At 40.4% G+C, this 26,529-nt stretch overlaps 2 protein-coding genes across 6 annotated transcripts in view; one reads left to right on the top strand and one right to left on the bottom strand.

Annotated features, from left to right (window-relative positions):
- The window catches only part of MAP4K3 (mitogen-activated protein kinase kinase kinase kinase 3), a 201,172-nt gene extending 187,695 nt beyond the window's left edge, over nt 1-13,477 (bottom strand). For both annotated transcript variants that reach the window (XM_082358059.1, XM_082358060.1), the window contains exon 1: nt 13,100-13,477. In XM_082358059.1, the coding sequence (XP_082214185.1) occupies nt 13,100-13,195 (96 nt within the window). In that variant the 5' untranslated portion in view covers nt 13,196-13,477. The remainder of the gene's footprint in view (nt 1-13,099) is intronic.
- A 115-nt stretch (nt 13,478-13,592) lies between these two features.
- TMEM178A (transmembrane protein 178A) overlaps nt 13,593-26,529 on the top strand; it is a 251,528-nt gene continuing 238,591 nt past the window's right edge. For all 4 annotated transcript variants that reach the window (XM_082358328.1, XM_082358326.1, XM_082358329.1 and 1 more), the window contains exons 1-2: nt 13,593-13,839; nt 22,276-22,439. The gene's annotated coding sequence lies outside the window, so the exon portion shown is untranslated. The remainder of the gene's footprint in view (nt 13,840-22,275; nt 22,440-26,529) is intronic.

Here is a 26,529-nt window from a genome sequence, read left to right as displayed (position 1 = left end):
GACAATTAGAAAGAAAACACTGATTAGCTACCTACAAGGAACAACAATTAAATTGACAACAGACTATCTTCAAAGAATATAACATTAACAACAGAATATTTTCAAAGTTCTGAGAGAAAATAGCTGTCAACTTAGTTACACTACACTAAATTATGATTTAAAGACAAAAGAGACATTTTTGAAAAAAAGAGACTGAGTTTACCTTTACACAGTCGAAAGGAGGGAGGGAGGGAGGAAGAACCTTACCAAATAATGCTCACCAGGAAGAAGAAAACTGAAGCCAGAATGACGGAGCAAGATGCCAAGAAACAATGGTGAGCAAAGAAATTGAAAACACATATGGGTGGCCGTAAAACAGCACTGTATGTATAAAACAATGATAATAAACACTCATCTGGGAGACAAGAAAGCAATATAGAACCAAAATAACAGACAACAACACAAAATAGGAAGGTGGTAACTGAACTGAATCATTCCCAAGTCCATGTACTGATCAGAAAGGGAACAGAGAGAGATGTATTAGCTTATTATGCATATTGAAATTTGACACCAAAAGTATAAAAATAAAATGCATAACTTTTAACCCAACAGAGGGGAAAGGGGGGAAATAAAACTTACTGATACCATCCAAATAGTGACACAAGAAGATCAGAAAGACAAGAGTGGCCCTAATGAATTTGGAAAGTATTATACCCTAAATCAAATGAGTTGCACGTTCTCCAAGCATTTGTTTGTCTGTATCTTGGATATTTGAAACATTATCTATCACATCTCAAAAATGTGGACCCTTGCTTTAGTCAGAATGTCTATTATCTCCTTGCCCATTTCTGTCCCACAGCTGTATTTTTATCCATATCTACTCTTTTGGAATGGCTTCCCTCACAAATGAAAGGTTCTCTATAAATGAAAGGTTCTCTACAACTGAAAACCTAATTATTTCTTTGATTCCCAGATCAGATTCACTCTTCCAGAAAATCTTTATCAAATTAACACCAACTCACCTTTCCGTTAAATTGAATTTCTGTAGTATTTAAAACATGTGATTGCTCTTTTAATTGTTAAAATACTGCCTTATAAATGTTCTTTAGATGTTCCATTTAGGCATATTTTGTTTCCTCAAATCAGATCATAAGCTCCTCAAGATAAGAAAGAAATTCTTTAGGATCTCCTAAACAATCAAGCACAATGTTGTTTATTTTTCACTTAAGGACGAAGAAAACTTTATTTTCCTTTAATAAGCACAAAAAATATTAAATTTGCAAAATATGTACCAATAAACAGATACATCTCATACATAAAAACAAATCAGGTTCTAAGGACTTTGTTTTAATCTTTAGATAATATAGATGAAGTGGATAGCTTTTTAAATAGTCATTTCCCCTGTTTTCATTTTGCCAACTTTAAAAAGAGTCCATATGCTCAGGGCTAAAAATGTTCAAGGTTAAATCAAAGGAAGTCAGACACCACTAATACAATGAAGATTTTAATAAAAACTGAAAATGTGCCTCACATTACAATTACCGTACCACTTTGAAGAAGTATTACATAATAGTTATCTTTTACTACAATATTAGTAGAAACGGCGAAGGATGAAATTTATAAATTAAAAAGAAAAAAAGGCACATTAATAAGTTAAAGGAGAGCTAAATAAATGGAGAGAGATACTGTATTCACAGATCAAAGGACTCAATACTGTTAATATCTCAATTTTCCACAAATTGAGCTACAGATCCCACATAATCCCAATAAAATCCCAGTAGGTTATATACATGATAAAATGTCACAAAATTATGCACACAGGCATGAAAAAAATGAGTGCATGCAAAAAATGATGAAATCTGACTAAGGTCTAGTTAATTGCATTGTGTCAATCAACCTCCAGGTTTTGATAATGCACTATAGTTAGGCAAAAATATCACCACTGGGGGAAGCTGGGTGTTGGGTCCATGTGACCTCTTTGTACTTTTTTTGCAACTTCCTATGAGTTTTTAATTACTTTAAAATAAAAAGTAAAATCTTGGAAGGCTTTTTCATGTAACTGAAATGCTGATTCTAAAATGTGTATGGTAAAAATAAAGGACCTAGAACAGATAAAACAATTTTGAAAAAGCAGAATAAAGTTGTAGGACTCACTACCTGATCTCAAGGCTTGCTTTCTATGAAGCTGCAGTAAGCAAGACTGAGGTATTGCTGAAAATATAGCCAAACAGCTCAACAGGACAAGACAGAGTGCAGTATACCTACACATGTACTGTCAACTGATTTTTGTCAAAGGTGCCAAGGTAATCCATTTGTGATTCATTTATATCACGTTCTAGAACAGCTTTTATAGTGATAGAAATCAGAACAGTGATTGCAATGGCTGGGGGGAAGACGGTGGACAGCATGACTGGGAAGGGACATAAAAGAACTTTCTGAGGTTAAGGAAATGTTCTACGTTAATAAAGGCATGGGTTGCACAGCTGTATATATGTCAGACTGAAAGATTTAAGATCTGTGCATTCACTCTAAGTAAGCCATAATTTAATTTTAAAAATATGCAACAACATACAAGTTTTCTAAAATATCTGTCTACAAAGAAACATCAAAATACTAAGAGTATCCACCTCTTGGGAGTAAGATTACTCATCATTTTGTTTTCTTATGGTTTTCTTATTGTCTATTTTTTCTTTTAAAAATGTACATGTTATAATCAGAATACAAAACACTTGTCAAATTTATGCCAGAATAAAAATAGCTAGCTTATATTTTACTGTTCCGTTCACTAATCCCCTATACCAATTACCCTCCCAATCTGTAGCATTTTTCTTCAATAGGAGGACATGTTTTGCACGTCCTCCTGGTAATCCCTCAGTAAGAGCTGGAAGAAAGGTTCTGGCTCTTATCAGCCTCTATTAGTCTAAAGACACTGCTAAAGAATTGTTATTCTCCACAGAAAAATGAAGGGAAGTAATTATTACTACTGTTTCTTTAGAGTAACCACAGTAAGAAAATAATGAAAAAAGAAAAAAACCTCACAGGTACCTACTTTCTAACAGAAATTCCAAACTCTGTCAGAGCTCCCCCTTCTCAACTTTACTGTCTTTGTAACTGATGCCATTCTCCCACTATTAACTGATTTAAACAAGTATTTATAAAGCACCAACTACGTGCTCTTCAATCAGGCTTAAAATTGTTAAGTCCTCTCCGAATCATCTCTCCCCATCCCTGTATTTCTCCACAAAGCCCTGTCGAATTTCTCTCCAAGATGCTTCTCACCTATCTGTTCTTCCTTTCTGTTCTTCACTACTGTTTGCCTTGTCTGATCCATCACCACTCACCTTACCCTCAGCTTATGCCACATAATCTTCTAGCACAGTTCTGTGGAGGAGAACTGTGGAGGTCCCTGGGATTCCTTTCTGAGGGTCTGAAAAGCCAAAACTATTTTCATAATAATACTGAAATGTTATTGGCCCCCTTTCACTGTGTTGACATTTGTACTAATAATACAAAAGCAACGGTGGTAAAACTGCTGGTGCCTTAGCACAAATCAAGGCAGCAGACCCACAATGTATAGCAGTCAAGTGTATTCTTCACTGCCATTCACTCGCTGGGAAAAAAAAAAAGCCAGTTTCACTTAAGAATGCCCTTATTGAAGCATAAACATTATTAATTTTATTAAATCTTGACCCTTACTTATCATTTTAATATTCTATTTGATGAAATGCATAAACACTTCTGCATACCAAGTACACTGGTTTATCTCAAAGAACAGCACCGGCGATTGAGTTGCAAACCGAAGAAGCCACTTTTTCCACAGAACACTGTTTTTACTTGAGAGAACAGCTGACAAACCATGATTATTCATGTTTAGGTATCTGACATTTTCTTGAAAATAAACTAAATGAACCTGTCAGTTCAATGAAAAACAACAGTATTTGCTGCATGTGATGCATTTAGCACTTTCAAAGAGAAATTTGAATCTTGGAAAACTTTTATCTACCATCAATACTTTAAGACTTTTCTGATGAGATGAGTGATGATTTATGATATTGTGTAATGAAACATGGCAACTTTGGGAAGATCTGGATAACATCATGAATCCATATTTCCTAAATGACCAATGCATGATGTTAAAAAAATCACACGTGGGTAAAAATGATCCATTTTAAGTCAGAGACCAATAATAAGTGTTTTACCATAATGGTAGGTCTTGGATTCTACATTGCAACTAACTTTTAATTGTCAAGTTGTGTAGAATGTATAAGAGGAAAATACCCACAATTACCTGAAAAGGCTATTAAAATATTCTCCTTTTCCAAATAAATACATGTGAGAGACCAGATTTTCTTCACATGTCAACCAAAACAAAATATCCCAATAGGATGAATGAAGACACACATCTGACAAACAGCTGTCTTCTATTTAACCAAATATTAAAGAGATTTGCAAAATGTACAATTCCACTCCCTTCACTCAATTTTTGTTTGGAAAATAGTTATTTTTCATGAAAATGTCATTTATGTTAACATGTAATAGGTTTATTATTCTTTTTAATAAATAAATATTTTAAAAAATTTCTCAGGTATAATTGCTAATATAGTCAATAGCAATAGATATAATTAACATAAACAACTTTGGTGTTCTCAATAATTTTTAAGAGTACAAAAGGATTCTGAAACAGACTCTATTTAACAGATATTTCTGTCCTTCCTCTCTGATCCACTCTCATTACGATTGCCAGAATAATCCTGGGCACTTTCAACATTATTACTTCTCGTACAAAAGCCTTAGTGTTCCCAACATCCTGTCACTTCCTATCTACACAATTTTACCTGGCTTTCAAGAACTTTATAAATTGGCCCTGACTTATCTAGCAAATTTTACTTCTCCATGCTCCCCAACACAAGTCTTCCATGCTACTTAATCCTCCCTTTCGGTCTCCAACCCTTTACTCCTGTGGTTAAACGCTTACCTGGAAAGTACCCCCAGCCCCTATTCCCTCCTCTGCTTTCCTCCTCTCTCCCTGCCTCCTCCAATCTAAACTTTCTCATCGTAAGGGCCCAGAGAGCAAAAAGGACAATGCCTTGAACGTCAGGCTTAAACTACCAATGGAGTATAATCTTTAAAAATTTTGAATCACTATATTGTATACCTGTAACTTATATAATATTGTACAGAAACTATACTTCAATTTAAAAAAAGAAAGGTGTGTACTTTAGTTTATAGGCAATGCAGAGAAGATTCTTGGAGCAGAAGGTGGATGATTTACGCGGAAAGAATTTTCTTACCATCTCAAGCTTCTAAGAAGAGTTTAAACAAACTAAAGAAAGTCTTCTTTGGACATACCTAAATTTACAGTCAAATCTAAGATTTTTCCAATAGACTTTAAGGACTAAGGGAGGTGATACACTGTCACATTAAGAATCCAAACCTAAAATCTCAGGTCAAGGCAGCTGGAACTCTGAAACATGGCATCTTCCAGAACCAAAAAAACTGTAAAAAACAAAAGTAGAAAACAAACATGATTTCATCTCTCAAATCTAAGGCCTTTTGGTATTGGTGAACAAAGTCCTCTTCCTGATTAGAAGTCCAATTTAATCATATTTTCAAAAAACAAAAACCAGTATGTAATAGCTATATATATTCACTAGTCACTAAATGTCTTTACTTTAAAATGACAGAGTATTCTCATATGCATATAAGTTATGAACATTGCTTATTATGCAGAAGATACATTAAACCTACTGATTTAGTTTAGGCCTAATAATAAACCACAATGTTTAATTCATTCTATACCCACTATGGCCAGAGATCTAGGTCAAGCCCAATGTCATCTCCACTTTAAAACCTGCTATGATTTCTCCCAACCAGAAATAATGATCTCCTTCCTCTAAACTTAGGTAGTAGCACATGGTTTGTTCCTCTCATGCCAGTTCATTCATTCATTCCACAAATATTTACTGAGAGTCTAAATACGTGTTAGGCACTTTTCTAGGTTCTGGGGATACAGCCATGAACAAAACAAAACCACCAGCTTCCTGGACTTACACTCTAGTGGGGGAAGAAAGGCAATAAACAAATAAATGTAAGGTGATACATGCCACAGTGAAAATTAGGGAGAGTAAGAGGCAAAGCTGAATTTTTTATAAAGCTAATAAAACTTACAGTTCAGGCCTCCTCACTTCCCCGGGCCTCTATGAGTGCTGAGTGTTACTGGGACATGTAGAATGTTGTTGGTGGGGAAGAGAAGCCCGGTGGCTATCAGGAAGCACTACTGCATGATAGCATTTTTGATTAAATGCCTAAAGAGACCTCAGAAGAAAGGGACCTGACTCTAAGGTTACAGCATTTTGTTGGGACATATTTTCTAACTCTAAATAATTATTCACTTTCACACCAAACTTTTTATTCTAATTTATTTGTTTTCTCAACGAGGGTACCCAAATTACTGTATAAAGTTCAGGGCCTACAAAATCTGGATCCGTCCCTGGTAAAGACAGAAGTGGGGAGGAGCTGTTTTCTATAGGATGGTAAGGAACGGGCACATTAAAAGGTGACATTTGAGCTGAGACCTGAGGGAGATGAAGAAACAAACCATACAGATACTGGGTCGGGGCAGGTTCAAGCACAGACAGCAAGTGTAAAACCACTGAGGCAGCAGCATGAGGAGCAGAGCAGGTTAGGAAGACAGGAGCAGGAGAAATACATAATAATAAACAGTATTACTGACAATTAACAATTACTGAGTATTATGTGACAGGCACTGTCCCAAATACTTTTCTTTTTTTTTCTTTTTATCTTTATTTATTTATTTATTTTGGCTGTGCCAGGTCTTAGTTGCGGCACGCGGGCTTCTTAGTTGCAGCATGCAGACTCTTAGTTGCAGTGCGCACGCAGGATGTAGTTCTTCGACCAGGGCTCGAACCCAGGCCCCCTGCATTGGGAGTGCGGAGTCTTACCCACTGGACCACCAGGTAAGTCCCCCAAGTACTTTTCTAAGCATCTCCATTTTACAACTGAGGAAACTGAGGCACAGAGAGAAGGATGAGGCAATTGGCTAGTGGGTGGTGAAACTAGGCAGTCTGCCTCCAGAACCTGCTCTTAAATCACTGTGCTGAATATACACTACCAAACGTAAAATAGAGAGCTACTGGGACGCAGCCGCATAGCACAGGAAGATCAGCTCAGTGCTTTGTGACCACCTTAGAGCAGTGGGATAGGGAGGGTGGGAGGGAGACTCAAGAGGGAGGAGACATGGGGATATATGTATATGTATAGCTGATTCACTTTGTTATAAAGCAGAAACTAACACACCATTGTAAAGCAATTATATTGCAATAAAGATGTTAAAAAAAATCACTATGCTGTGCTACAGAGAGGTCGGTTGTCTGCATTATGGAGTGTCAAGACAATCTCTCAGCCAGTTAGAGATTTAATGTGCTAGAAAAGAGGAAATCAACACGGTTTTGATCTCAAACTATGATAGCTAAAAGTAGGTTCACAATTTATGTCCCTGTAAATAAAGTACCAAGTCTTGTCATTTTTCCTACTCCACACACAGTCCCTAGGACCTTTCCTTTCATATTACAGCTATTCAGTGTAGGATGAATGTTAAATGGACTCTCATGAGAGAATAACTATTCATTCTCAATACAAAATAATTAGATGTTGTTTCACAAGTAAATATACATACAAATCAAATCTTGGAGGTAAGTACCTCCTTTAGGGAATCAGATCCATATCAAAGTCAGGTAAGCTGTTTGTTTGTATCTACAGAAATTATCCCACAATCTGTTCCACTGTCATTTTCCACCTCAAATAACTACTGATACGAGGAAACTCTACCTTAATTTACCTTAAATACTCAAACAATCATTCTGAAGTTTAGGACCACTTCCTCTGATCCCTCTAGACTTTGTCCTCCATGAAAGTAAAAATGGGCATAATCCGGATACACATGTTTTATTTTCCTTCAGCTGTTCTTTTCTAAATGCTTAAGGTCTTCATGTCCCTCACAAGAGGCGAGGTTTCAGAACTGAGTTTTCCAGAAAAGTTCTTATAAATCCTGACTATAATGAAAGAATTAGTGTTTGATGATATTAATCAGAATACCATGAAAGACGCAGAGTTACAAACAAGTCAACACATAATTCACTAAATACTTGAACATACAAATTAATTTCCTGATTTCACTGTCCAACCTTCAATTTTTCTCCTGTCAGCTTTCAGAGTCTCTCTTTACATAGTTCACCATGTGAATGCTACCTTGGAGCTTAGCCACATTATAGCCTCTGCTTCAGAGGGAATGGCTTCCAAACACACACAGATAAAATCAATATCAACATTTCCAAAGCATCTTCTACAAGACACCAGTTCTAAGGACAGGCACTCAGTATTACAGAGAAGAATCCCATCGTCAAGTAACTTTGGAGTTTGCTGGGTTAAGCAAAGTTTACCAGGTTTCTTTACCATAGGACTTCTCGGTCTCTGATACACTCATAGTACTGCTTTCCCTGGAGCACCCTGGTCACAGTTTTTTGTTTGTTTGTTTGTTTGCCTGCATCCCACAGCATGCAGGATCTTTTTAGTTCCCCGACCAGGGATCGAACCCGCGCCCCCTGCAGTGGAAGTGCAGAGTCCTAACCACTGGACTGCCAGGGAAGTTCCCTGGTCACAGTTTGGAAAATGCTTATGAAGTCCACTCTGGAAGTAGAAGATGATTCCAAGGCTTCAAGCCTTAGCAAACTGACACTACTGGGGCTTTTGACATTGTCTCCATTTGTCAGCTGGAGATAATGGGCTAGAACTCAGAAGGCACAAGCTGGAGGCATCTGGGAGTCGTTCACAGGGACAAGGCTAACGCCACAAGACCAGATGAGATATTCCCTGAGAAACACATGAAGACCAGTACTTCAAAACAACCCTGCTTTACCCTATCTCTAGCTTTAGTATCGTCTCTCTAGCAATAAATATAGAAAAACATCTGGAAATGAAGACTCTAAGGGTAGGAATAATACAAATTAAACTGGATAACTGCCTGAGAGAAAATAGCATAATGCATGTGAAAATCATACTAATATTGATAAATGTTGATAATGTGATATGGTATACAAAGACCTAACTTCTCCAAGTAATCGCTTTCAAGTGACAAACCTATAGATCATTCATTCTCTTCTTTTTTGGGATCATGGAACTCTTTGAGAATGTAATGAATACCAAAAGCCATCTCTCCAGAAAAACACACACACATACAACATTAAGCCTATAAATTTCCAAGGGTTTCATGGGCCCCCTGAGGCTCAACCACAGAGCCCTTTCTAGCTGTCAACTCCCAAGTCCCTAAGTAACTCCTGCTACAGATAGTTCATCTGACAGATAAAACCCAGAGTTACAGGACATTTAAAAGTACGTAAGACTTTTCTTTTCAAACTATATTTTCATGTACTTTAAGACAGTGCAGAGGAAATGTATATTTGCATTTTTTTGGCCTCAAAAAAATTAAAACGTATTTGTTGAGTGAAACAAGTCAACACCATAAACAGAAGGGCATATGATGGTAATAATACCTTCACAACAAAACAGCTCTGAGAGGCTAAGTGATTTTATAAGGCCAAAGAGCTAATAAATTCTAGATCTTCCACATCCTAGCTCAATACTTTTTAACTAAACCATGCCACCTTAAATATAATAAGCATATTATTACACTGCATAGGATATAGTTTTCAAAATAAAAATCCCTTAAAACACCAACCTTCTAAGAATGACTATAAATAATTAGGCCTCTAACTTATTTACTTCATCGGATCATTCCATTTTTAGCACCTAAATACTGACAAATTAAGGAGCAAATTACATATACTGGCTTTTGAAAAAAATTCTTTAAGGCACTCCTCTCTAATCAACACCATTTGTATAAATAATGAAAATCGAAAACAGCAAACTACAAAAAAAATCTGTTATCTTTATAGCATGAACATGACTATGTACAGACAAAAACACAAATAGTTTAAGCTTTGGGTCATTCAGCAAACGGGATATGACGCCAAAAACCACACAGAGTTTCTCTGCTTTGGGCCCCTGATATTAGGAGAGTCTGGCAGGCAGGGATCAAGCATCTATTATCTGATGTCCACTTGGCAGACTCTACAAAACCAGTGAGGTCTGGCTGCACAGCAGGGGTTAGGTATTCTAACCACTACCTAAAGATCCGCTCTAACTCAGAGTGTGGCTGCAACTGACCTGCTGAACTAAGTGTGTGCCTCCGTTTCCCCACTGGAAATTCGATAATACATTATCTGCCCATATGCTGGTTAGGGACACAGTAGCTAGAGCAAACTGGCTCACATTTTGGCTTTGCCACCTATGAACCTTGGCAAGTTACTGTAACTTCCCTGTGCCTTAGTTTCTTCTGATGCAGAATGGACTTAATAACAGCATCTCTTTCATTGGGCTGTTGTAAGGATTGAGGCAATACATGGAGAAGTCTTCGATCAGTGCCTGGCAAGTAATAAGCACTCTATAAATGTTAGTTTCCATTATCATTATTTTAAACAGATGACAAGATTAATCAACTTATACCTGCACTGCACTTAGATGTCCTTAGGAAATTACAGGCCTTAATTTTTTTACGTTTTAATCATGTGGCTTAACTACCAGCTGTTTTTTCTAAATGTGGTAAATACATGGCCAATTATTCTTGTAAAGAACTGAAAAAGAACTTACTGTCTACACTGCCACCTAAGTCTGACACATTAGCAAAGTTTCAGTTAACTTTTCATCTCAATATAACCAGACTCCCTTTTTTTAAAATTTATTTATTTATTATTATTATTATTTTTTGGCTGTGTTGGGTCTTCGTTGGTGTGCGCAGGCTTTCTCTAGTTGTGGTGAGCGGAGGCTACTCTTTGTTGCAGTGTGCAGGCTTCTCATTGCGGTGGCTTCTCTTGTTGAGGAACACGGGCTCTAGGCATGCGGGCTCAGTAGCTGTGGCACGTGGGCTCAGTAGTTGTGGCTCGAGGGTTCTAGAGTGCAGGCTTAGTAGTTGTGGTGCACGGGCTTAGTTGCTCCCTGGCATGTGGGATCTTCCCAGACCAGGGCTCGAACCTGTGTCCCCTGCACTGGCAGGCTGATTCTTAACCATTGTGCCATCAGGGGAGCCCTAATCAGACTCCCTTAACCAACTCTAAGCTACCTGGATTCACTCACTTCACCTTTCACAATCACTACAAATTCCCAATTCCAAGCACAATACCGTAATGGTTATGCTTACAACGGCCTCCTAACTGCTCTTTACCTCTGCCCCCCATCTCCACTCCCCACACTGCAGTAGGTAAAGCTTGTAAAAATCCAAGTCTAATTTCACTCTCCTACTTAAAACCCTGCAATGGCTCTTTATTGTCCTAAAGAGAAGTCCCACCTCCTTACAAGACCAAAGAGGCCCGCATGATCTAGGGTCATCCTCCCTCTCTGGCTACTGAGGCCACATAGGCCTTCTTTCAAATCCTCACCCTGTTCCTTGGGGCCTCCAAGCCTGCACAGATCATGCTTCCTCTATCTGGCATAATTCCCTCTCCCCAATGCCTCTGACTCCCCAGAGGAAATGAAGTCCTCCTGTTATACACTCTCCTAACCCTAATCCTAATCCTCTCTTCTCTGCAGCACGAAAGAAAACTTAATAATTATTTAAATGGTTGTTTAATGTTGTTCTTGTCCAAAAAATATAAACAAGTAAGACTTGGGAACATGTCTCTCTTTTAGCACTACAACCCAAGTGCTTAGATAGATACACAGTACCTTATACACAGTAGGTGTGTCACATAGGTGACAACATAGACACCTGTGTTGTCTATGGAGAAAAGTGGTGATATAACTGATGATGGAAAGCAAATCATCCACAAGACTAATGCAGAATACTGGCTGCACTGTATTAAATATCTAAGTTACCATATGCATTACAAGTGAAGCAAAAGTAAAAACCTACTGCTTAAAGGTGGGCAAAATAAAGTTAAGGCTCAACTTTCCAAAGTAAAGTTAAGTTTCTTTGTGCATCCTCAGGTGTTATGTGAAACAGGCGGAGCTCCACTTCAGTTACCAGTAAGAAGATACACAACCAAATCAAGACTGCTGCCACATTTGGCACAAGCCTGCTCTTCTTGGCAGTCTCTGTGAGGCCAAGAGTTGAGCTGGCCAGAGAAGCATGATTTATCTGCCACATTTAGAAGTGGTCCCTCTACAACAGGAATGCTGTGCTACTAACGGGCTTTGAATTCTAACGTTGCCAAACCAGTACCTTTCCTAAGTATTCAATTCACTTATAAAAAAAAAAAAAAAGCTGAATCCTATGTGTCACTGACAAAAACAAGTTTAATAAGGCATCACAGTCCAATTCGAGTTGGAGAAAAAGTTGCTCTTTCGAAAGAAAAAAAGAAGGAAAGGGAGGGGAGGGAGGGAAAGAAAGAAAGAATGAAAAAAAGAAAGAAAGAGAAAGAAAGGGAGAGAGGGAGAGAGGAAGGGAGGAAGGGAGGAAGGGAGGAAAGAAGAAAGAAGTCATGCTAACCAGATCTCTTTTACAAAAGAAAGTCATTACTTGGAAAATTAAAAGAAACTGGTATGCGGATGCTAAGGGGCTAAAGGTTGAGGGGCTGTCGATGGACGCTGCCCAGTGAAATGACTATCGCCGGGCCTGGTGGGCAGCAGTTGCCAACCCACCGCGGACAATCCCAGGTCCGTGGAGAGCATGCAGGTTTGACATAAACCAAACCCCTGCCGTCCGGCTCGTCGCACTGACCCTGCCAATGCAACAAACGCGCAGACCCTCTCCGCGCGGAGAGGAGCAGAGTGGCCGCCGCCGTTCAGCGCTTCCCGGGAAATGCGCGTCCGGGGGAGGCTCAGGTAAGGACCCGGGGGTCTCGGGGTTAAACGTTTGGCCCTTTGTTCTCTGCACGGTCGCGGAGCCCTGGGCACCCGCCGCTCCTCCTCGCCCACCGCTCCCGGGCGCCAGCGTCTCCCGCCGACAGGCAGCGCGGACTCGGGCGTCCCAACTCGCCGGCGCCCTCCGCCCTCCCCGCGGCGGGTCAGCGCCCCACGGCCTCAGCGGCGCGCGGCCCCTCGCCCTCACCTTGTAGACGTCGCCGTAGGTGCCGCTGCCGATGCGCTGAATCAGCTCGAAGTCCTCCTGAGGGTTCCGGCGGGACAGATCGAAGCAGGGGTTCATGGCGGGCCCCGGGTGCCCCCCGCCTCCCTCCCGGGCAGGGGAGGGGGGGCGCTCAGGGGGCCACACGGAGAGTGGGAGCCGCGGCGGGCCCCCTGCTCCCCCGGCGGTCACAATCGCCCGGCTCCACGCTGCGGCCGCCGCCGCGGACGACGACGACCGGCCTAACCGTCCCCGCCCCCCGCAGCCCGCCGCGGCGCCGAACCCGGGTCACACCCACACGGAGCCCAGGACGCTCGCAGCCCCTCGCTCGGGGTGAAACTCCAACATGGCTTCCGCCTTCGCCGCTCCTCCCCCTCCCCTTACTCCGGCTCCTCCACCCTCCTCCCCTTTCCCGGCTCCCGCCCGACTGCGCAGCCGCGAGCCCGGAGGGAGCGCTCCCCGGCCCTGCGCGCGGCCCCCCCGTGCGCGCTCCGGTTCTGCGCGCTTGCCTGGCGAGGCCGGGCCCCCGGGCCCTACTCGGCCAAAACGGCCGCGGCTTCCCCGCGCAGGCGACCCGCGCGCGACCGCCACTGTGCCGTGCCAGAAAAGGCTCGCCTGCCCCCGGGACCGCGGAGGGGGGGCAGGCAGAAAGGAGCTCCTATTCGCTTCTCATTTCCCCAGCGACAAAGTCTGACGTCGCCGCATCAGGTTCCCATCCTAAGCAGGTAGTATAGTTTTAATTTGCAAGACGGCCCGTGTCCCGAACTTTTGTTTTAGAAGCAATTGTACATAGGACACAGCCGAGTCCCACAGACTTTCTGGGATTGCGGGGAAGGGGTTGTTGTCCTGAGGAAATCCCCTGAAAAAAGTGAGCCTGTGCTTGCTGTGACTCCTGACACTCGGGCCCTTGGAGTTGACCTGACAGGGTGCAAAAAAGGACAGATCAGGCGGGCGGCCAGGGAGGCGTGTGGAGTGGGTAGGCCGTGGGAAGCTCTGGAGGAAAAACACGCCAAACGGCCGCCAGCCCTTCCGCGTGGAGGGCGTGGGAGGCAGCCAGAGGCCAGAACTAAAGCAGTGCTTGCCCTTCACCAGAGGCGTCTGGATTATCAAAGAAGGGGGTGGGGACCAGCAAGCTGTCTAGCAACCTTGCAAAGGAGAGGTGGGGTGGGGGTGAAAGGTGAAGCGTGGATGAGATCCATTTTCATACCTGAAATGTCAACCCGTGATGGTCCGCAAGCTCTACAGCTTAACTACCCAAAGCCCCACCCTGCTTCAGACCCAGATTGCAAGCCTTGCATCCCATGTATGTGGACACCAGCTTCAACTCTTATTATCTGTCCAAGAAAGCCTGTGGGTATGAAGGGCTAATTTTCTGTTCTCAATAAACTGCCCACTAGGCATTTCGAAAAGCTTTAATCAAGTAAGTAGGTGATGGCCACTTCAGCAATACCGCTTTGGAGTTTTGCTTCAGAAGCTGTTTCCTAATACCCTTAGGCACCACACCTTCTGACCGTTAATATTCCCTAAGGCCTCGTGGCTCCCCGAAAAACTAGGTCTTATCAAACTTGTTAAATATAAAATAAGTGTAATCAAATAATAGTCAAGCGAACTATTTACAGTTAACTGCCTCGTACATTTTTATCTTTTCCATCTCTGCCTACAGTAAGATTGCATGTTTACTAAATTCTCAAAGAAGTTGTTTGCCCTATCTGTTGACTAAAAGATGTTGGAAAATGACCATCTCTTCACCTATACAAGTAGACTTTCAATTATCTAGTTTTTAATTATTTTAAAGCATCAGTACTAGGAGCATATTACTTACACTGCTGCCCTATGAATGCTTATCATTGGGTTTCTTCTAGATGGATGGACCTTAAGACTCTGGTATCTTGAGAATTAAACTCCTGACTATAAATATTATTCCATGGCTAAGGACCCTGTTTTTTGCCTGTTTAAGGCACTTGCCCAGAGGCAAGCCTTCCTTCAGCCTGTCCACTTTTGGAGAATTGTTTGGCCTCCTTAAGCCAAACATGAGGATAATTAGCCCAGGGTTCAGATAAGCAGACCTAATAAACTATCTCAAGTAGGAACCAGTTCTGCTCTCTTTTTCTGCCTTTTTAATGCTGGAAAGCCAAATTCTCAGGATTGAATGCTGCACAAGAACGTTCTAATGGTTTCACTGTTTTGTTTGCGAGGATTATCATCTGTGCAGATAACTTTGCATTTGCATCACTAATAGACTTCTTTCAAAGGGAAAAGACATTTCAGTAGGGCTGAAACAGTCTTTAAAGTTTTGTTTGTTCCATTTTGGCAAGGCCAAGCTAGCCCTTTTGAAAAGACATGGATTTGCATGTAAGGGCCTGATTTGCCGTATGGGTTACAACATAAATAAAAGGGCTTTTGCAATCAACAAAGAATAAAATATTTTGCTGTTTGTAATACACACATACAGCCAAATCTGATCTTTTTTTCTATTCTAACACTCCTCAGCTTCACTAAAAGTAACACTAATGATCACACTTTCTTTGAATCAGAGAAATAACTTCCCTCTTCTATGATTAGAAGCATCCTTAGAAGTCCTAAACTGCTTCTACAGCATCTCTCCTGGATTTACTGCTGCTTGAATACCTTCAGTAAAAGGGAACTCGCTGCTTCCGAAGTACCCTGCTTCAGTATAAGATAGTGCTAGTGAATAATCATAACAATAATAAAAAAATAATATCTAAAATTACCAAGTGCTTACAGGGTGCCAAGAACGGAGCCAAGTACTTTCCATGTATTATCTCATTTAATTCTCACAACAACTTGATGACATAGATATTATTATCTCCATTTTTTGAGGCACAGACAGATTAAGCTGCTCAAGGTAATAAAGCTGAAATTTGAATAGAGGTAGTAAGACACAAAGGCCAAGCTCTTAGCCACTAGCCTGTAGTTAAAGTATACTTTAAAAAATTTCTCTTATGCTAAGCCAAAGTCTGCCTCCCTGTTACTCAATTGGAGTCAGTGATTATTAGATTCTAGTGGTGTGGAGTACAAAGAAGAAAAGCCAGGGTGCCTGACCTCAAGGAATTTGCAGTCTCACAAAACACTGTGAGAAGAACAAAGGAGGGACCTAAATGTAGACAGGAAGATGTAGGAATGATGCTAAAGTAAATTTTGAAAAATATTTCAGTTTGCCAGACAAACTGGGGGGAGGTGGTACACTCCAGGCTGGCCACTTAGCCCCAGGCCCTTAAAGCATCCAGCCACGTAAGCATCACACAGTAGGGAGCACATAAGGCTAAGATGGACAGTAGCAGTTGCCACCATACCCAGACCACCTTTCTGTTAGCCCATCCCTCGTGCATCTGTGGCTTAGAAATTCCTTGGTCTCCACCGCAGCTTTCAGTTTCATCCTCAAGACCTCTTGTCTAATAACCCATTGGATCCACTTCTTTGGTTTATTGACCGTATAGCCACCATTCACATTTTCAGTATACCACCAGCTCTGGGAAAGGAATACTGAGCCAAACTTCAATCAGAAAAGACTCATTACAACCAGGCCATCTGCCAGGGGAGAAGAATCAGACTCAAACATGTCTGTGAAAGAATATGGCAGAAAGTTCCAGGAGGTTATATAACCTAGCCTAACACAGCTCTGAGCCTGGCTACCTGGGTTCAGATCTTGTCTCTGTCTCCTTACTGAACAACCTTGGGAAGTTATTTCAAACGGGGGCTATTACGAAGAGTCGAAAAGAAAATACGTGTAAAAGTCAGCGGTACCTGGTACCACAGTAATCCCACAAAGTATTAATTACTGTTATTTTGAGTACATTTTAGAATGTTTTAAAGGCTGACAGTCATGAGGATGGGGATGGAGATATGATTTAGGAAGCAAATGCAATAACATAAGAGACCTTGAATTAAGGCCAGGGAGGCCTAGGATGGAGAAAAGGGAAGGAAACCAGGAAATAATTGGACGGTGAGGAAGCAGACAGTGACATGCATGACAAGCAGGTTTCTGGCTTAGACAATTGGGAAGATCCCAAAAAGGTGATAGCATTTGCCATAATAAGAGGAACTGGGGTTATTTGGGGGAGGGTTATAACACTGGATCAAAATAGATGATTCTGTTTTGTATCTGTTAAATTAGAGGTGCTCAAATAGAAATGTGAAATAAGTGATAAATTTTACATTTATCACTAATAAAAATTAGGGTTGAAACTTCGAAAAAATTTCAGGGCTAATTTTTAAATTTGGAGAGCCATAGTTCAGAAATGTTTGCTGAGCATCTGTTAGGTGCCAAACATATATTAGGTTCTGGCAATGCAATAGGTCCCTGAACTAAAGTTGGGGCTACAGACAAGTTCTCAGGTAATTTCTTGACAGTGAGATAAGTACTGAGGTGCAGAGAAGCAAAGCAAGAAGAAGATACTAGATGCCACTCGGGCTAATAATTTGGTTCTTTTTCAACCTATATATATTTTTAATTTCTTTAAATGAATGTCTTAATTTCTTTAATTTTTTTAAGATAGTAAATGGATATGTTTGAAAGCATGTACTCAACATTTATTTACAGGTGAGGTGGAACCCTGCATGGGGAGTGGGTGGAGATGGAAGTCCTCAGGTGTCAGCTCTCAGCTTCCTCTCTGTTATTCTGAGCAATTCAGCTCTGCTTCCAGACTTGCGTACATCCTAGCACAGTGTTTCTCAGTGGAGGTTTCATTAGCATTTTGGGTAGTCCTTGCTTGCATGGGACTGTCCCCAAGCATTATAACATCCCTGCCCCGCCATCAGTACTGCTCCCAGCCATACTGACATCACAGCATTTCCAAATGCCTACGGTTGGGCTGGGGGGTGAAGGTAGTGACTAGATTGAAAATGTTTGCTTATCATGTCCCTTTAGAAAACTATCACCCACACCAAACTATTTATCATAGAATTCCTTTCTATTTCATGTAGTATATTCCCTGAGAGAAGTTCTGATATATAAACATTGTCCCTTTTATTACATTTCCAATATTTAGCACCCAAGTGATATTTCACTGCCCTCTGTAGATGCACAACCAAGATTCCACCTGCCCTTTATTACGTAGTTTCCAGGATCACATAAGAGGGCAACGAATCTAGTCTTTGCGGGTTTTGGAAGTCTTCGCAGAGGAAGGAAACTCTAAGCTGAGACTTAAAAGACAAGTTAGAGAATTAGCCAGGCAAGAAAGTATATTCCATACTGAGGGTAGAAAGTTTACATTCAAGGAAGTGAAAGTAGTTCTGTTTGGGGTGAATAACAGATGAGGCTAGAGTGGTAAACAGGGACCAGTCCATTAAGGGGCATGTAAATTGTGTTAAATAATTTGGATTTTTGAGAACACAAGGGGGCTATTGATGGGTTATCAGCACAGCAGTGGCATGATCTTACGTGTGCCTTAGAAACGTTCTGCTAGCTGCAGGTGGAGAATGAGTTGAAGGCAGATGGCAAGACTGGAGACAAGATGGGAGAATATGTAATGCAGTGTCGTCTAATGAGCAGTCTTTGCTCTGAGCTCCTCATTGGCCTCACTGAGCCTTTCTCAGAGCTGCTCTGCGGTCTGAGACGCGTCCCTCTTACTCCTCCATTCCTCTTCATCCTTCCAGCTATTTCCACAAGTAAGTCTCTTGCACTTCTAATTCAATTTTACCATCTGCAGAATTAGTACAGTTAGTATCAATGAAGCAAAGAAGGAGGGAATTTTAAGAAGAGAATGATCAAGTGTGTTAAATGCCAAAGAGAGACTGAGGAGGGAGATATAAAAGTATCATTAGATTTGCCATCATGGAGGTCAGTGCTGACCTAACTATTGATGTTCCTAGTTCCTCTCCTGCCAGCGTGTGTCCTCTTAGTTATATTCTGCCAGATCCCCTTCAGCCTTTCTCGTACATCATGATCTTCATACATTTCATCTGGACCCCCCTCATATGGACCCATGTAATGTATTAATATCTTTCTAAACTCTGGCACTAAACATTGAGCTCAGTATTCCAAATGCAGTCTGGTCAGTATTGACTACAGGAAGACTATAACTACCTATTATCTCAACACTATATCGTAGCCCAAACTTTGATTCAGCTTTTTATAGTTGCAACAAACTCAGGGCCACTGTGCTGCCCAACTCCAGGGGATCAGATTATAATCTATAATTATATAATCCTCAACTACAACTGGCCCCTGGGTGTCCATCAAGTAACATCTCCAAAAAACATATTTGCTCCCCTCTGAATCAGATCATCAGAGGTGTTCTTGAACCCCCATTGCCATAAAGTGCCAGGGACAAGAACCTGATCTTATAGATCCTACTGTAAAATTCCTGCTAACAGTTTATCAGATCAAATAGCATCCTCTCATCACCAAGCAGATAAAACACACCAACAAAACAAGGCATAGAGTACACCTACCCTGTGTTGCTATCAGGTGAGATCTTGCAAAGACAAACAAGTTAGACAAGAACCTTGTCTCGATAGACAAGAACTCCTATCTTCTTGAGAAGCCAGGATTTCAAGGGGGTGCTCTTGGGCCTGCACTATAGGGGATTGATATCTTTTTAGACCCAACGAATCCTTGATGGGTGTAGGCTCTGTGAAACATAGACAAAATACTAAAGGATTGTAAAGAAGGGCAGGCTGAATACAGTCTGGGTGAGAGATCAAGAGATGCTGAGATAATCTACCGATAAAAATCCTAGCTATATTCACCTTTTATCTCCTGATAGGTCAGAGCACAGTGTTTCCCTGGTTCCCTTTCATGTAACATCTAGCCTAAAACTCCCCTTAGGTGCCCTCAGTTAAAGGGTATTGCCCTGTCCTCTAGTTCCCAAATACAGAGTGAGGCCACTGTTGGGCCAGATCGGATCGAGTTGACCCAGAACAAATGCAGTTACATACACTGTGTTTCCAGGGTAGATTACTGCCCAGAGTGCTATCCTACTGGCCTGTTCTTTAGAAGCTTTATTCTAGTTGCTATTACTCCCTTAGGAGGAGTCCAACCCCTGCTCTCGACAAAACCTCTAGGAAAGCAATCTGCTCATAGATCTAAAAAGTTCATCTCTTTGGAGAAAAAAATCCGTGAATTCGGTTTAAACCTGGACTGGAGTTTTTCTTGATCAAAATAGACAAAACAAAAACAAAAATAACAACAGAAATAAAAGCCCAGTTAAGTAATTGAAATAACATGTGCCAGGATTTTTTCATTGTTCCTTACCCTCTGCTCATAGCTCAAGGCAGATGTGAAGGTGACTCATTTCTTAAACTGACCCAGATCTCTGCCCCAGGAAATAGGTCATCCTGGGTCTGAGCTCATGGCAAAGCCCAACTGGATCAGGGCCTCTTCTCAGCATTAGAGCCAAAGCTTCAGTCTGGAATCTGATCATCTGGGTTACTTAAGATACTTTTTTAAAAAATTATGTTTAAATTAGGACTCATCTGGTAGTATAAACTTTCCCAGCTGAGTACCCGATGCCATCAGAAATAGTTTAAACGTGTTGATGGAATAATTGTTCTCATTGTAAAAGGAATAAAAGAAAGGAAACTCATGAAAATTTCCCCACTGCTTTGTATTTCATTTACAAATGGCTAAGCTCTTATATGAAATTTGTGAATAGTCCTTTTCAAGCCTAAGTGTGGAGCTGTACAGGCATTCTCTCTCTGTCTCAACATCAATACCATTAAGTGGGCATCAATATGTGAAAATGTTTGTATGAACTTTCAATACCTGAAAGTATAACACTCTTACACTGCTGATGTCAATATTTAGGGCTTAACTCTGACCTAAAGAGAGCCCTCTTTGGTCCTTCCAAATAAATCCAAAACACCATGTCTGCAAATCTGAGTGCAGTCTGGTTTTTGCTACGGGGTACAAGCCTCTTAATTAGTCTCTCTGGCCCCATTCTCTTCTTCTGATATACCACACCTGGCCAAGAAACATGCTTCTTAAAATGCCAATGATGGAAATATGGAAGTCTCGGGGGGAAGCTAAATTTGGAATGAATGTGAGCTCACTTTTAGGCATATTATGATTGAGAAGATGAAAGGGCATTAAGGAGAAGCGATTGCAAAGATAGTGACAGATTTAGAAAGTGCAAGAGGAAATTAGATCATCACGTGTAGATTTAAGTCATACAAATAAAGACGGTAGAATAATGAGATCTCTAAGTGAGAGTCTGAGAGTGTAGAGCAGTGGTGAGCAATCTTGTTTTTTTTTTTTTTAGTGAAGGCCACTTGAATAGAAAATGTTTCTGGGCCTTGTTTTTTAAACATTTAAAGTGAAAATAATGTAACTTTCATAACAAGAATTTATGCTGTGGAATAATTTATTAAGATATGAATATGTATCCATTCTTCCCCAGGCAGTGTTTTCCAGCCTGTCTTTGCTTGATATATTTGTGACGTGGAATTTAAGGAAAGGATAGTGGAGACGTGATGGTGGGGAAGGAGGAAGACAAGGGGAATAATTTAGCCAGAAAGGAGCTAAATCAACCTTTCAGGTATTGGAAGAAAGAGAGAAGGGAGAAAATAACCAAGAGCCCAATAAACTGGGTCCTAGAGAAAGAGTTTGTGTTTTAGGACTAGAGAGAATAGAATGGAACTCAAGCCTGGCTCTGTAACCATGAATGGTTTCCTCATAGGTGCTCTTTGAGAGCTGCAAGTAAGGATTGGAATACCTTTTTAAGATTACAGTGTATCTTTATATGTGTTCCTGAGCAGAGTCTGAGGTAGGTGGGATCCCAGGATTAATTAAGGTTAAAAGAAGAATGCCAATGAGAAATTTGCCAATACTTTCAAACTGCTAAAATATTATCTGGTTATATGTAAGAAGTCACGACACAGAAGCAGCTTTCAAATCTTATATAACTTAATTTGCATTACTTTTTAGCATTTATAAATATTTTCATATTTATGTCTCATTTTATCTTTGGAAAGACTCCTTCATTTATTATCGTCCTTAGTTTACAGATGGGGAAATTGAAGCTTAGAGGAGTGAAAATCAGAAACAGATCAGGGTTTATAATTAGTTTCAGTCAGTTGAACATCTACTGAGCTTTGATTACTGAGTTTCAGGTTATATTAGATATTGGGGTTGCAAAAATGAATAAAATGTGCTCCCAATCCTCAGCCACTCAACGAGTCCTTTCTTTGCTCTTCTCCAGTTCTCTCCCAGAGGTTTGATATCCCGTCTTAGCTGGGGCTGGGCAGGTTCATGGTGTGATCCAAAGCTGAGCGTCACCTACACAGAGTGCTAGTTTATAGCAAGAACTGACTCCAGGGTACTCTCCAGTTCCATGCCGATGATGTAGTCATCAGAGTTGCAAAGGTAAGGAAGAAATGGGAAATCTCGTATACTGTGGGGAGGAGAATAAACTGGTACAACCACGTTGGAAGGCAATTTTTCATTATCAAAGCTAAAGATGCCCTTACAATCTTACAATCTAACAATTCCATTTCTACATGTATACACGAAACTCCCCCTCAAATGCATAAAGAGACATGTAAATGAATGTTCATTGAAGCATGGTCTATAACAGGAAAATAATTGGAAACAACCTAAATGTTCATCAACCTGAGAATGGATAAGTAAATTGGTGTATGATCACACAGTGGAATACAATATTATAGTTAAAATAAATGAACTAGAACTAGAATTAGAATATGCATAAATCTCAACTAATAGAATATTGAGTGAATAAAACCAAGTGACAGAAGATACATAAAGTATGCTACTGTTTACATAACTTTAAACACATTAAACAATACTGCATATTTCCATTTGTAATAACATTTTAAAATATTCGTGGTTATGATAAATTACCAAATTCAAGATAGTTGTTACCTCTGCTGAGAAAGCAGGATAATGATAGAGTATGTAGAAGCCTTTAGCCAAATCTGTATTTAAAAACAAAAACAAAGACGTGGATCTAAAGCAAATATGGCAAAAAGTAAATATGTGACAAAGCTGGGCGGGAAAGACAAGAGAAGTTGTTATATTATTTTCTATACTCTGTATGCTTGGAATATTCCATTTAAAAGTATCTGTGGGCCTTGAACCCTGGAATTCTGGGATTTTCTTGTGTTTTTTACTTTGCGCAGAATTTTCTTTTTTTTTCTTTTGCCCATGCTAAAATTCCATCCATTCTTTGATACCTAGCTCAAGTCTCACTACCTTACTGAGAATTTCTGTGACCATCTTGTCAGTTCAAACTATTGCTCTGCCTTTTCAAAACCATGATAGATCTATAAAGCTCTCTTGTACACTATGTATTTATGACCAGATTCTTTCATATTGTTGTTTAAACATATATTGTCTTGCATTAATATTTGACTTTATACATAAACCTTGTTTCTCCAATTGTATTGTAAGAGCCTTAAGAGCAGGGACAATGTCTTAAATGTCTTTAATTCTTCGCCAGTGCCCAGTAGAGCCTAACCAGATACTTATTAAAGAAAAGTGATATATAAACCATAACCCTTCCTACAAAACCTTTACATAGAAAGTTGAAAATACTAGTTTGTGCTACACTTGCCTTTATTTTCCAAGAGAGAGAATACTAATGAGCTGTGAAATGACCAAAAATCAGGCAGCAGAAGGGAAAAGAAGAAATAACGGGTTTGTATATTACACATTCTGGATAATCAGCTCTTGAATGATTAAATGTGGATAATCTCTTATGGGGAAAAGCAGGTTTTAAAAATTCATTTTATGACTATTGAATTATTTTATAGTTATTTCCAGTTTTCAGACAATCCTAGGCCAAACTTACAAATTATTTATTTATTTTTATATAAATTTATTTATTTTTGTCTGCATTGGGTCTTCGTTGCTACGCGGGTTTTCTCTAGTTGCAGCGAGTGGGGACTACTCTTCATTGCGGTGTGTGGGCTTCTCACTGCAGTGGCTTCTCTTACTGCAGAGCACGGGCTCCAGGTGTGCGGGCTTCAGTAGTTGTGGCTTGTGGGCTCTAGAGCACAGGCTCAGTAGTTGTGGCTCACGGGCTTAGTTGCTCTGCGACATGTGGGATCTTCCTGGACCAGGGCTCGAACCTGTGTCCCCTACATTGGCAGGCAGACTCCTAACCACTGCACCATCAGGTAAGCCCCTACAAATTATTTTGAAAAACTATTTCCTCTCATGATATGTTGCATAAACACACACAAATTTACCTTGTTATCATTCTGCCTTCATTCCAGTATTTATTGGACTAGACATGGGAATGGTGGTCCGATGAAACTAAAAAACAAAAGGTTTTCCACCTATGGAATCAGGAAAAGATTTTGGAGAAAAAAAAAATTACTTTGAGTTCAATTTACCCTTAGTCTATCTTGTAAAAAGTGCTTGTATTTGAGGCAACCACCTCACCTGACACCTCAGAGTAAAAGGTTAGTCTATACTAGGCCCAGGACGAAAGCTGATGAGCGCAGGAAATGGTAAGAGATCTGGACTACATTGTCTCTCCTCAGAATGAAAAGTCGGTTATCACAGAATGAGATAAATTTAGGAATCAGTGTGGTTACTTTTAGCAGAAGCAGCAGCTCCTATGGTCTATTTCAAAACTACCCCCATTTTGTCCCTGGTGAGTTTTCCTAATGGACCTTTGTAATGTTTTATTAAACCAGGCCACTATCTCATGGTTCTTTGGCCTAAGTGCTACAATACCCAAAATACAGTTCCTTAAATTAAACCTTACCTACATCTGTATTTATGACAGTATTCTTAACTCTACAGTGTACCTCAGGGAGGTTATATCTTTAAAATTATTGCCACCTCTATCTCTATGTCATTTGTGTCCTGGCGAAGAAAATATCTTGCCGTTTGGTAAGAGATAATATATTCCCTCATGTTCACCTCATTTGTGGGCATTAACGTTGAAGCAAAGCCTTAAAGCAGTGACCAGAGTATTTTTACATTAATGATGAATCTTATCATTGCTCTCTGCAATTTTTCCTTTCCTTAAAGAGAAGCAAGAAAAATGCTGTTATAAAGAGAATATATCCAATGAATATATTGGGTTCTCAAAGTTCCCTAAAAGAAAAGTGTTTATAACTTGGAATTGATTTCCCATGGAAATAGTGTGATTAATTATGGTTATATTCTAAGTCAAGGCCACAAGATTGAAATAATATTAATAGGTGTGGCAGTTGATTAAGAAATCACATCTTGTTTTCTTGTCTCTGGGCTTGCCATGGAAAGATAAGAAGTACTTTTCCCTTCTCTTCTCTAGAGGGAAGGTTAAAATGTGGTGATTTTCTAAAGTCTTTGGGAGACAGAAGACTCAGTTATCTGGAAGGAGAAGGGTTCTAAGAAAATGGGAATGGCTTGACTTCAGGAGAATTTGGATCTCCTGAGCCCAGAAGGAGGAGAGAACCAGACAAGAGTCAGTTTCCATAAATGGTGAAGACCCATGTCCACTTCCAAATAACAGATCAGAATGGTTTAGACATCCACGGGGATGCCAGCAAGGATATGTTATCTCAGAAGTAGTAAAAGTATGGACTCCTCTGGTGGCGCAGTGGTTAAGAATCCACCTGCCACTGCAGGGGACACAGGTTCGAACTCTGGTCAGGGAAGATCCCACATGCTGCAGAGCAACTAAGCCCCTGCGCCACAGCTACTGAGCCTGCGCTCTAGAGCCTGCGAACCACAACTACTGAAGCCCATGTGCCTAGAGCCCATGCTCCTCAACAAGAGAAGCCACCACAATGAGAAGCCCACGCACCACAACAAAGAGCAGCCCCTGCTTGCCGCAACTAGAGAAAGCCCGCGTGCAGCAACGAAGACCCAGCACAGCCAAAAATAAATAAATAAATTTATTTAAAAAACAGTAGTAAAAGTATTAACTTATACTAAGCTTAAACAAGTCAAGGGTACATGTTGTAAACTCTAGGATTACTATTAAGAGAATAGTAAAAGTATGTATAAACAATATATTATGTAAATAGTAAAAGAGAGAATACAGAATAATAATAAAGAAAACACTCAATTAAGCCAAAGGAAGGCAAGAAAAACGATAAGAAGGAACAAGTAACAAGTGGAATAAATAGAAACCAAAATAGTAAGATGTTAGCTATTAACCCCAATATGTCATTAATTACCATAAATATAAATGGCACAATATTCTATTAAAGAACAAAGATTGTCATACTGATTTTGAAAATATATGTGCTTTGTACAAAAGATACAAGAGTAATAATCTAAAATTATAACACAGAATAGTTAAAAGTAAAAGAATACAGGGCTTCCCTGGTGGCGCAGTGGTTGAGAATCTGCCTGCCAATGCAGGGGACACGAGTTCGAGCCCTGGTCTGGGAAGATCCCACATGCCACGGAGCAACTGGGCCCGTGAGCCACAATTACTGAGCCTGCGCGTCTGGAGCCTGTGCTCCACAACAAGAGAGGCCGCGATGGTGAG

This window comes from Balaenoptera borealis, assembly GCF_965194805.1.
Source record: "Balaenoptera borealis genome assembly, chromosome: 15".
Taxonomy (NCBI): Eukaryota; Metazoa; Chordata; class Mammalia; order Artiodactyla; family Balaenopteridae; genus Balaenoptera; species Balaenoptera borealis.
The sequence above is the reverse complement of the archived record's forward strand: the minus strand, read 5'-3'. Positions and strand labels throughout refer to the sequence as shown.